Source organism: Meleagris gallopavo, chromosome 3 (genome assembly GCF_000146605.3).
Source record: "Meleagris gallopavo isolate NT-WF06-2002-E0010 breed Aviagen turkey brand Nicholas breeding stock chromosome 3, Turkey_5.1, whole genome shotgun sequence".
Taxonomy (NCBI): Eukaryota; Metazoa; Chordata; class Aves; order Galliformes; family Phasianidae; genus Meleagris; species Meleagris gallopavo.
Genome location: NC_015013.2, coordinates 71228267 through 71240641, shown reverse-complemented (window position 1 = coordinate 71240641; position 12375 = coordinate 71228267). Strand labels below are relative to the sequence as shown.

At 43.4% G+C, this 12375-nt stretch overlaps 1 protein-coding gene across 2 annotated transcripts; it reads left to right on the top strand.

Annotated features, from left to right (window-relative positions):
* The first annotated feature begins 445 nt into the window (after positions 1 to 445).
* CCNE2 (cyclin E2) lies at positions 446 to 12332 on the top strand. Of its 2 annotated transcripts, none has more exons than XM_010709142.3 (11): positions 446 to 560; positions 651 to 765; positions 956 to 1012; positions 2097 to 2248; positions 4370 to 4505; positions 6216 to 6362; positions 8532 to 8627; positions 8886 to 9020; positions 9742 to 9853; positions 10661 to 10815; positions 11137 to 12332. In XM_010709142.3, the coding sequence occupies exons 1-11, from the start codon at positions 547 to 549 to the stop codon at positions 11236 to 11238; spliced, it is 1221 nt and encodes a 406-aa protein (XP_010707444.1). In that variant the 5' UTR covers positions 446 to 546; the 3' UTR covers positions 11239 to 12332. The 2 variants fall into 2 exon arrangements, with proteins under 2 accessions (XP_010707444.1, XP_010707443.1); XM_010709141.3 differs by having other exon boundaries at positions 953 to 1012.
* Positions 12333 to 12375: the final 43 nt, after the last annotated feature.

Genomic DNA, 12375 nt, shown 5'->3' with positions numbered 1-12375 from the left:
CCCCGATGAGTGTGTGTGTGTGTGTGAGTGTTTATGCATAGGTATGTGTGTGCGTGTGCAGCCTGCCTGGGGTGCCCCCTCCGTGTCCTCTCACACGGTAAAGGCTGTTTGGCTGCTTCCCTCCCCCCACCTTACAAAATGAGCCCAGGTAGGCATAGGCGAGCTGTGTAAGGGAGTGCCCATCTGCTGAGCGATGCGCTGCGACAATCTGGGTTTAGCACCATGACATCTCCAAAGGATCATGTAATGGCCTGGGTTGAAAAAGACCACAATGATCATCTAGTTTCAACCTCACTTCTATGTGCAGGGTCGCCAACCAGCAGACCAGGCTGCCCAGAGCCACATCCAGCCTGGATGTGGGGCAGCATGTTTGTGTACCACAGGGATTCCATGTGAGGTGTGCCCCTCTGCTTCAGTTGTGAGCCACACATGGCAAAAAGCAACGTGGTTGCTCTGTCTTAGGGCACAAAGTACCCAACTTTCACAAGATTCACTAATCCAGCTGTTATTCCTTTGGTCCAGGTAGAGAGATCTTACCGCCCAAAGATGTCAAGACGCAGGTAAGTTGTCAGCCTTGTGACACACCAATGTGCCCTTTGCTCACCTCCCAGCTCTGTCCCCTTAACGCTGAGTGTCTCTGCCCCTTGCAGCAGCCGACTGCAGGCCAAGCAGCAGCAGCAGCCACCGCTGTCGTGTCAAGAAGAGACTCCACGTGATCTGCAGGCACCAGAACATCTCCAGAGCAGGAAAAGGAGAACGGCAGAGGTGACCCATTTGGTTGACTCAAAGTTTAATGTTGCACGTTATTATGGTCACTGGGTTGGGGGAAACCTTCTCCGCAGAGCTAGAAAATGGGGCAGGAGTAGCAACAGTTTGCTGTATCTTTAGAGATGGGTGTGCTGGTCATTGTCAGCTTACTGATTTACAGCTTACTCTGTGGCTTTCTTTTCAGCAGGAGTTTAAGAAGAAAGAAGATGGGAAAGTTGCTAAAAAACATCAATATGAAATTAAGGTAAATCAGTCTTTGAATACTTGTTCAGTCTAGATGAAGGAAGTAGTCTCATTAAAATTGGTGAATGTGAAATCATGTATTCCATGCTGGAAAAGTGGAAATTTCTTCCTTTGGATGTGGACAGTATGTGAGCTCTGTGCCTTAACATCTCTTTATGCTCTTTTTTTTTTTTTCCCCTTCACTTTTATGAAGGGTTTGGAACTAAATTCACTCTTAGATACTTCTGTCTGGCCAAATAGGTTTTGAGATTTTGTATGCTAAGTAAACTGTATGCACTTTACCTTGAGAAGAAGCTCTGTAGGAAATGTTCATGTGTTCACAGGCAGGTCTTGTCATTCTTTGTGAAAGGAATCTCCTTAGTTCCACAGACCATAATTAAAGCTCAGTTGTCACCATTTTGAAGGCTGTCAGCCATTATAGCGTTGCATATGCTTCAGGTGCTTAATCAATACAAGTAAGGAGGTATCGTGTACAACCAAAGAACACTGAAATAAGTTGGAGACTCAGCTGAAGTTACTTAGAATTCTTTCTCTGAAGCTTTCTGCATGAATTGACTTCAGACTCCTCTCCTTCTAAGTCTTTGCATATTTGGTGTCGGTGAGTTGAGAGATAGTTCACAGCTGCTGCTTGCTGGGGGGGTATCTAGCTTTGGAGCCGAGATGGGTGGCTCCTCCCTGGAGTACTTGGAAGATAACAAGTTGTTGAATTTCCCTTAAGACAGTAGAACCTCCACCCTCTCCTTTCTTTTCCCTCCACATAGATAAGTAGATAGAACCAGCAACCTAATGTCCTGTTTCTTAGTAGCAGTAAAAACCTATTCCATATATACTGTAACTGTAGAGCTCACGTGATGGATAGGCTGCATGTGGGTTCATCGACCCAAGGCAGTTTTCTTCTCAGAGCTGAGTTCCCTTGGTTTTGTCAGGTTTGTTTCTTTTTATGTGTTCCGTCTCTTGGCTACAAAAGGCTTTGTCCAGAGAACTTAATGCACGCGACATGCATTGTTGTTACTGTAGTCTGCATCTTGCCTCTCTTGCTGTCATGGTAAAACCTTCATTCAGAAGACAACTTGTTTGTGTTGCAGAGTTGTTGGCCGCCCGCGATAACAGGAGGCATCTCGCCTTGCATCATCATTGAAACGCCTCACAAAGAATCGGTAACCACTGACTTCTCAAGGTTCAAAAAATACAGGTTCAGAAACCTCTTCATAAATCCATCACCTTTGCCTGAACTCACGTAAGTTGACTGAATGCAGCAGTTGCTCTTTTATCACGGGTGCTGAACTACTGTAGAAGTATCTGATATTGCATTGTGCTTGTAATAGTGGACAGTACTCTACTTGTCTCCTCGTCCCACAGACAGTTCAATATCTGGAAAAACACTCATCCTGTTGTGGGTTTTTCTTTTCCCCACTCAGAAGTGTCCTGGACAGAGCTCTTCTGCCTGCTGTAGCCATCCTTTTATAACTTAGCACTGCAGCCTGTCAGTGGCTGAAAGGGGTGCAGTGGTTAAAACTCACCTTCTGCCAGCACTATTGAAACTGAGCAACCAATAAAGTGGACAAAATACTGAACAGAGTTTAATAACTTTAAAGTAGAACTACACAAACCTGCTGCACTGGTAGCAGCGTATTTGGTACAGTCACAGTTCCAGTTTTCTAGTTTAGTAAGCAGTGTTGCAGAAATTACATACATGTTATAAAAATTGCTGAAGAGGAAAGGGTAATCACTCAGTAGAGCAGTTTCTTTTGTTAGTATGTTGTTGTAAACATCTGTTAGTATGCTACAAGTATGCTGAGACGGTTTCCCTTCGCAAAGGGATAGGTTAGCTGTATGGATAGAGGTTCGGAACTGAAAAACCCTTAGACATTTGGGTATGTTAGGTAAGTGTGCTGGCTGCTGTTTGTACCAGCCCAACATTAGTGAAAAAGCACGCTGCAGTGTGTTACAGAAAACTACCGCTCAGGTGACTGGGGGGAGAACCAAACACTGAAAGGTCAAAATGAGATGAGACTGTGAAGCAGTTCCTTTAAGAGAACCCATCTAGTTATGCCATGTTTTCATGCTGTGATCAAAACTTGACTGGAAGTGGGAGATGCTGCGTAGTGCCTGCGCTTAGCCTCAGTGCCATGTCTTTCACTGAGTTTCAAGCTCACTTCTCAGTACTGCTCCTACATCTGCTGTGTGTTGCTGAACTGCAATTTAAAAAGCAATATACTTTTATCTGTGTTTGGCAAATCCTATTTCTGTAAGCACTGGGAAGCTTAGCATGCTGAAGGGCTCTCCTGTACTCCCTTAGCAAGTTGCTGGGAACTTCTGGATCCCAAAGATACATTCAGACATAGATTTCCACACAAAGCATTTCATCCTCAATGTTAACCTCTTGTCAGTCAGTATCTGGTAAAGCTGAGCTCTGTTTTCCACTTAGCCAAATGAGAGGCTCACTTCCTCTCTGCTGCCTTCTTCATACATTCCTAACTGCTGCAGGAAGATGAGAGACTTGATGGCTGCTCACTGAGAGACTTGTGCATTAAAGAAGAGTCTCCAGCTTACTGCTTATGGTGGCAGCTGGCTGGAACTGATTTGAGTTAAAATTTTAAGCAATAGTGGTGGTGAGGTCTGTTTAATTTCTCTCCATTCCTGCTTGGGGGAAGGTATTTAGCTCTGAAAACTTCAGGGGAAAATTGGCATTATGTTGGTTAATCTGTTGTCCTCCTTAATAACTGTAGAGTGAAGGAAAAAAAAAAGTTAATTAATAGTAACAGCAGTTCCAACCTAAAACCAAATCAGATTTATTATATAGGCATTTTCTTGCCAAGTATGCTTGACTGCTGATAAATCAGTAGTAACCAAGAACCTAATATTTATTGCATGTTTCTGAGCCTTAAGGTAGATTAGTCATACTATAAGTCACTGATTGGTCCCTTCCTCTTTTTTAAAGATCATCTGCAAATAATTTTTCCAAAATGAAAATGGTCAACCTTGTGTGTGTTGTGTTTCTTAGGTAGTGATGTATTTCTTTGTTCTGTGTGTTTTGTACCTTGCCCTCTGGGAAGCCAAGCTTTAAAGTGGCTGAGTTATGTGTGCTAATGGCTACCTAAGCAAAATGGGAATCTCTCTGTGGTTGCATGTGCAACTTCAGGATGTACTCAGTTTTATTGGCTGTTCTATGAAACTGGACTTGCTGATGATCCTGGCAAGCTGCTGTTGTGATCATGTTACATGTTCAAAGTATGCCTGCAGTTTTCTAATTAGTGTAAGGATCTTTTTGTGCTCTGAATCTTTATAAATAATGTTTTTATACTCCCCTTATGAAGGTGTGTGCATACTTACAATGATTTGTAACTTTATTCCATAGCTGGGGGAATTCCAAAGATGTGTGGCTCAACATCCTGAAGAAGGAGAACCGATACGCTCACTGCAAACACTTCACTTCGCTACACTCAAGTTTGCAGCCACACATGAGGTCGATACTGTTGGACTGGCTTCTAGAGGTGTGTGCTTTGTGTTATTTGCACTGTGTAGTCCCTGTGAGGAGAGGAGGTGAAAACAGAGCTTCTATGTTAGGGGTATAAGAGCAAAATATACAGTAAATGCCCAAACAAGGTTGCAAGTTGCACTGGGTAAACTGCTCTCAATACACCCTGTCAGTGAACCTGCCAGAAGAGGGCAGTGAGCGATAGTTCTGAATGCTTGTTCTTATTGTGCTATATAACTGCCTGGGAAGGGGGAAAACGTAGTTCTGAGGCATGTGTAGTGGGGTGGCTGTAACAAGTTACTTCAGAGTTCAGGTGCGTTCTAAGATGTGAAGTTGGAGCTCCATAGGCAGCTGTGTTTGTATTGAGGACTTGAGTTGTTCCCTGGCTATATCAAGAGCCTTCGGATGTCTGCTTCCCACACTACTTTTTCTGACTTATTAGTAAATATTTAGTTATATCTTATGAAGAAAGCATGTTAGTGGCTAACATCTGAAGGTTCTTGTTGTAGATGCGTTCTTGCTTGAAGTAGGAATGATTTATTTGTAATCCTTTTCAGTCTGCAGTCAGTAATTACTGTACTTCAGACTTCCAGCTGTCAAACAAAATGGAGGTTCCCATTCTGGCAGCCAACGCTACGTGAGGGAGTACTAGTGTTGTAAATAGAGAGCTATGTTCAGGAGTAGTTTCCAAGAACACGCTGTATTGCAGAATATTTGGTCGCCACTGCCAAAAGCAACCTTTTACTCACGTAGCTCTTGCTCACCAGTAGGAGGGATCTTGCAGGTTCATCAGTTCTGTGATGCCAAGTACTCCAAGGAAGCAGATGTTACAGTGGCACTCTTACTGCCTGGTTGTTGAACGGTGCCAATAGTGGATTTCGGGGGAAGGGATGTGCAGTTTTTAAACATGGTATGAATACAGCAACAATGCCACTCGTGTACTTCACAAATTCCTTTAACGTGTCGTTGGCACATCACCCCTGGATTGGGTGTAACTTTTTATTTTTAGTCTTGAACTGTTAGGAAATCATCAATTAAAGTGTTCACATCGACCTTATTACCACTGTCCACCTCAGTATTTCTACATGCCACGCTAAAGTAAAATCACTTGGAATTCTCCAGTAGCTCCTAACCTGGTCTTCTGTAACATCACTTTGAAGATAATAGAACTTGGCCATCTTGAGTATTGCTTATGCTTGGCCAATACATGTTAATAGAAATCATACAATTTTTTCATGGTGTGGATCTTCTTTGTTCCAAACCTTGTTTGGAGCAGTTGTTATTCATTTTGTAGTAGCACGTCAGTTGGTGAATATTTATTACATCAGCTCTTAAAAAGAACAAAAAAGTGTTCCTGCCAACCAGTTGCATTCTCTAAGGTCAGGAAGAGATGCAACCTACAAACAGGCTTTCAGCCTTCTCGTGAAGTAGCTGGAGGTGGTGAGATTTTATTCTGCCTTTGTATCCAAGTGAAATAGGGTAGTGAGGCAGGACAATTACATCTACTCGGGATCTATTTGTTCAGGATTTTTACTGCTGTCTGTAGATTAGAAATTAGGGAAATATAGTTCTTTGTTTTTGCTGCCCCCCACACTAACAACTGTCTCCTGAAACATCTAGGTTAGTGATGGTCTGTATATGTAAAAGATGAATCTGTGTACTGGAGTACTCCAATGTGTGTATGTGAATTTTATTATAAAGATATATTTTTTTCTATTTGTTGTAGGTATGTGAGGTGTATGCACTCCACAGAGAAACCTTCTACCTAGCTCAAGACTTCTTTGATAGATTCATGTTGACACAGAAGAACATTAACAAGAGCATGCTTCAGCTGATAGGAATTACCTCATTGTTCATTGCCTCCAAACTTGAGGTAAGCAGCACTGTTATAGGGAAGAGAGATTACCATGGAATAACTAAAAAGGTAGTGGTAATGTATTTATTTCTGCTGTCTGAACCTTTAGAACTTAGTGTGCATGCGATACTGAAGGTCAGAAGGGGAAATCTTTCTCTTCGGTTGTGTGTATGTGAACCTCTTGGAGGATGGTCTTTGCCCTCCCTCTCAGCAGTGGGAAGGAGACCGCCTAAACTTCAGAGTAATGCAAATTTCTAATTTCTAGGAGCAGTTTTGTGCTGTTTTGTCTTTTTTTCAAATGTACACCTATACCCTGGTTGGCAAACAGCCTCAGGGATGGGTGTGGGACTTGAAGAAAACCAAACCTGTACAGATGATGTCCCTTAAACCCATTTAGGGGAACTTTTCATTTCAGAGATGATGTGATCAGTGCAACAATGATGATGAACTGTGTTGGTTTCTGTATGTCTCCTGGAAACTCTGTAGCACGTGGTAGGCTAAACTGAGTGGCAAATTTGGGATGTTAAATTTGGGTACTTGCAAACTTCCCTGATCAAACTGCTGTTTGCAAAGCGAGATGGTGCGAGATGGAGCTGTGAGCTGTTCTGCTGGCAGGAACCTCTACACCTACCCATATGTATCTAAGATTGGCACAAGTAGGTTGGTTGCATTCTTTTTTTTAACTGTCTCTACACCATGGATTCTGCCAGCTATGTTGGCAGTGGAACTTTTGGTCTTCATAGCCACATCAGCACTGACTGACATTGTGCCTACCCTGCTTTGCTGGTGTCTCTATACTTCAAAAGTAGGATGGTTCTCATTTCTTTTTTCTTTTTCTTTTTTTTTTTTTTTTTTACAGCAAATGGAATGGCTGAGTAGGAAGCTGTTTTAATGAAAGGTTGTTCTGATTGTTCTGTCAGCATTTATTTCATAGAATCATAAAATCATAGAACAGCCTGGGTTGAAAAGGACCACAGTGATCATCTAGTTTCAACTCCCTGCTATGTGCAGGGTCGCCAACCACCAGACCAGGCTGCCCAGAGCCACATCCAGCCTGGCCTTGAATGCCTCCAGGGATGGGGCATCCACAACCTCCTTGGGCAACCTGTTGCAGTGTGTCACCACCCTCTGTGTGAAAAACTTCCTCTTAATATCTAACCTAAAGCTCCCCTGTCTCAGTTCAAAACCATTCCCCCTTGTCCAATCGCTATTTTCTCCAAAGCTAAAAAGGTTGCAGAGGTTCAACAAGACCAAATGCCGGGTCCTGCACTTCGGCTACAACAACCCCAGGCGACGCTACAGGCTTGGGGCGGTGTGGCTGGAGGACTGCATAGAGGAAATGGACCTGGGGGTATTGATTGATGCTCACGTGTCGCCCAGGTGGCCAAGAAGGCCAATGGCATCCTGGCTTGCATCAGAAACAGTGTTGCCAGCAGGAGCAGAGAGGTGATTGTTCCCCTGTACTCAGCACTAGTGAGGCCGCACCTCGAGTACTGTGTCCAATTTTGGGCCCCTCACTGCAAGAAAGACATTGAGGCCCTGGAACGTGTTCAAAGAAGGGGCAACAAAGCTGGTGAGGGGTCTGGAACACAGGCCATATGAGGAGAGGCTGAAGGAGCTGGGAATGTTCAGCCTGGAGAAGAGGAGGCTCAGGGGAGACCTCACTGCTCTCTATAACTTCCTGACGGAAGGTTGTAGTGAGCTGGGGGTCGGCCTCTTCTCTCGTGTCATTAGTGATAGCACCAGAGGGAATGGTTTCAAGCTACGGCAGGGGAGATTCAAGCTGAACATTAGGAAGTATTACTTTTCAGAAAGGGTGGTCAGGCATTGGAATGGACTGCCCAGGGAGGTGGTGGAGTCGCCGACCCTGGGGCTGTTCAAGGAAAGACTGGATGTTGTGTTGAGGGACATGGTTTAGTGGGAGCTATTGGTAATAGGTGAACGGTTGGACTGGATGATCTTTTAGGTCTTTTCCAACCTTGGTGATTCTATGATTCTAAATCTGTTGTGTTATGCAACACACAACATAGAACCTATTTGGTTTGAGTATCTTCTACTGTGCAAGTTTCAAGTCACTCCATGTAGCAAGAAAAAAAAATAGTTTAAGTGCTAAGAAAAGTTAATATTTCAATATGCTCTGCCAGTATCAAGCTCTGTCTTCTAATCTTTTTCTTCCTCCTTTTGAAGGAAATCTACGCTCCAAAAATACAGGAATTTGCTTATGTCACTGATGGTGCTTGCAGTGAAGATGATATTGTGAGAATGGAACTTATTATGTTAAAGGTAATAACTTGGTGCTTGTAAGGCTCACTTGAAATCTTGCTCCAGATTAATCTTGTGTTTTAATGTCACTTTCTTCAAGAAGTAGGAGGAACATGATCTAAAATAAGTACTTAAAAGTGTGTATGAACTCAAGTATCTTTTGGGAATCTGTGCTATAAAGTGAACAAACTCATAAGGGGAAGCATGGGGGAAAAGATCAGAGCTCAGAACAATCCGTGCATGGTTTAAGGTGTTTACATATTTGTTTAATGCTTACAGGCTTTAAAATGGGAACTGTGTCCTGTGACAATCATCTCTTGGCTGAACCTCTATCTTCAAGTGGATGCTCTGAAGGACGTTCCAAAAGTGCTTCTACCTCAGTATTCTCAGGAAAAATTCATTCAGATAGCTCAGGTAGATAACAAACTGTATAGGGAAGTGCTGGTTTGCAGTGATTATGGTGGATGTTGTACCCCCAAAAGCTGAAGACTTTCTTGTTTCACCTCATCTGTTACTTTGTTAATGAATGCAGCCAGACAGCTGCATACAAGCCTTAAGGAGAAGCAGCCAGGTGCTTGCCTCCCTGCTCTCAGATATTATCACTTTCTCTGTATGCTCAAAATTGCTACTCACTGCAGTGTTCTGCAAACAGCAGGCAGGGGGCCCAGTTAGCTGCCTTTCCCTGTGTTAGCTGTAATGGTGTTTCTGCCCCAGAATGTAGGATGAGTGTTTTTGCTCTGCTTCGCAACTACTGTGGTTCAATTTCAAGTACACAGGACCAGCCTCAGAGATGTTTACCGAAGAGTAAATGGAGCTAATTAATTCACTGAGATACCCTGCAACTTTTTAATGTAAGATAATACCTTCCTTGAGCTCTGCCCACAGCTTAAAGATGTATTCACATTTGTACAAGCACTTTGTCTTGCACATCACTGTTTGGGTGAGACCTGCTTTACTGCAATTGGTACTAGAAATAAACTAGATGCATGGCAGTTGATTCTAAATAGCACAGCAATGCTGCAGAGCATGAACAGTGAGTGTAGATACAGCACTTCCTGGGATAGGATTTATAGGATTTTACCAAAGCATTTTCTTGGAATTTATAACACTTATGTCCTCAATTCTATTTCCTCAGCTCTTAGACCTGTGTATTTTGGATGTGAATTCTTTAGACTTCCAGTACAGAACACTAGCTGCTGCTGCACTCTGCCACTATACCTCAACTGAAGTAGTTAAGAAAGCTTCAGGTAAGAAGCATTTATCATCTTGTTAGGCTGTGATGGCTGTTCCCCACCTGATGTTGTGAAGGGCATGCTGGTTAACGACTGCAAAAGCTCTGCAAGGATACTAACAGCTTGTTTTTCTGTGGGGCTTTCCTTTTTTTTCTTAGCTCCTCTGCCTTTAACATTGTTTCCTTCCTACCACCATTTCAGACATTACCAAGACCTGAAAGAGAAGGAAGAGCTTTCAGAAGCACAGTGGAAACTGAGCAGACGCTTGCTTGCTTGCTTGCTTTTTGGGCCAGTTCTGCTCCTCTAATAGATTCCTACTGTTTGGTCACTAGCAGGACTTTATTTGGCAATTTTGTTTCCCCAAATACAATTTGCAGCCGGGCATCCTTGGCTGTCAGTGGCACTCAGCCTTTGTGTGGATCCCATAAGTCTCTCTTATGAAGAGCAGCTGCCACCTGACCAAGTTCAGCACTGTGTTGCAGGAGGTGTCTTAAAGGCAGCGCTATGGTGTGTGTTTGCTTTAGAGCATGAACCAAAAATCTCACTCACTGAAAAAGTCACAGTAGGGTAAACTGTTACTTTAACGTTCTGGTGAGCAACAGAAACCCTCCTGGCCACAGAGCTGTTTTTTTTCAGGCTTGTGGTCACCTCCTTTGCCGCAACATATTTAAGTAACAAATGCAAGGAAATACAGGGGATTTCTGGGAGGGTAAATTCTTACCTACAGCATTGCTTATTCTAAATTGGCAGCCCTTTAGGAATTCTACCTAGGAGACTGTACAACTTCAGGATTTCTAAGTGTATCACTGTTTTCTCCTGCAGGCTTAGATTGGGACAGCATTTCAGAATGTGTAGAGTGGATGGTTCCATTTGTGAACGTGGCGAGGAAAGTCTCTGTGAAACTGAAGCATTTCAAGAAGGTTGCAGTAGAAGACTGCCACAATATCCAAACACACACAAACTACTTGGACATGCTGGTAGGTGGCTTGCTGAGCTGTGTTTTATACAGCCCTTCTGCTGAGGTGCTGAAGGCTCTCCAGGCTGATGGGGTCAGTGTGCCTAACCTTGCGGTTCTGGCTTTCTGGAGATGAGCTGCATGTGCTCTCACAAGCTGTGAGCAAAGAGTTGGGTGAGGATTACTGGTGAAGTGTTTAAAAGGTGGTGCTCTTTGTCATAAAACGTAGCTGTGGAGTACCTGGATTGTACTAGCAGCATGAGGGGAAAAGCTTCCAAATGCCAGTAAAGCTGAAACATAGAGCTCTGTGTGCTATTGACTGTCTTCTTCACCCTCTACACAGGAAGAAGTTAATAGTGGAGTAGCAGCTACTGCCCCAGGTCAGTTATCACCTGTGTCAACAGCAGGAATAATAACTCCTCCCAAAAGTACAGAGAAGAAATGAAATCCGGACAGCAATCTTTATGAACAGTTTCAGAAACAAGACCAGGTGCTTCAGAACAAGACCATACTAAGGGTGACTCACTTTAATGATCTTTACTGCCATTCAAGACTCGAGCAGTAAGGGATGCATCAAACAGAGCAGTGGATGGAACTGATAGCAGCATCTTCCTTGAGACTTGATTAAAGAACTTAGACCAAGCATCCTTCCCTGTGTCATCACAGGAGCGTGGACTACTTGAGTCCCTTCTCAAATATGACTTCTGTAGTTCAACTCTCAGAACATTCCTAACTTATGAATTTCAGGAATATGTTTTGTAACGGCTGAGTGGCAAGGGTTGTCCACTCAAGTTCTGTGTCAATGTGCTTTAAAGTGGGATAGCCACACACGAGACCTTGATGCCAGCATGTACGTATTACCTCTTCTTGGCCTTTCTTTTCTCTAGGAGCTTACTGCCTGTAAGTTAGTCAGCTTATGAGCTCAGGTGCAGTATTACAGAGGTCAGTGAGTAAACAGTTTACATTTCTGAAACCACTGTGCCCTCACATTAAGGCAGGGCCAGCCCTGTTTCAAATCTTAGCTTCCTCAGGAGGTCAGTAGCACCTGTTTAGGGCTGCCATAGACTTAAGTTCCTGTGAATCACTGACCTCAGGTAAGAGTACAAACAGAACAATGCTGCTGAAGTAATCTTAACTAACTGGATGCAGTACAGTCTTGGAAGGAAGAAGTTCTATTTTATAAGACTCAGCCACCAGCTTTCAATAGATAAGAACATAATGAGCAACAAGCTTTTTTTTCCTACCTTTTCCCATTCTGGTTCTCTACAACCACTCAAATCCTGCCAGCAGTGTTAAGAAGCAACTGTGTTCCTAAACAGCATTAACTACTGTGTTAGTGGAATATTCACTACCTCTGGATGTGAGGTGCTCCTCTTGAAGAGACAGCATAGGGAAAGCTGGAATGTGGTCCCTCTCCCTCTGGCAAGATGCTTCCACCTGCAGAAGCACACAGGGCCAATTCCCAGCATTGAGCAGCACAAGAAGCTGCACTAAGCAGCAACTCATTAAATTCTTCTTTGCCACCTTTGCAAACTTGAATTCAGGGCTTCTTCAAACAGTCCTTTCCAGAAATACCTGAAGT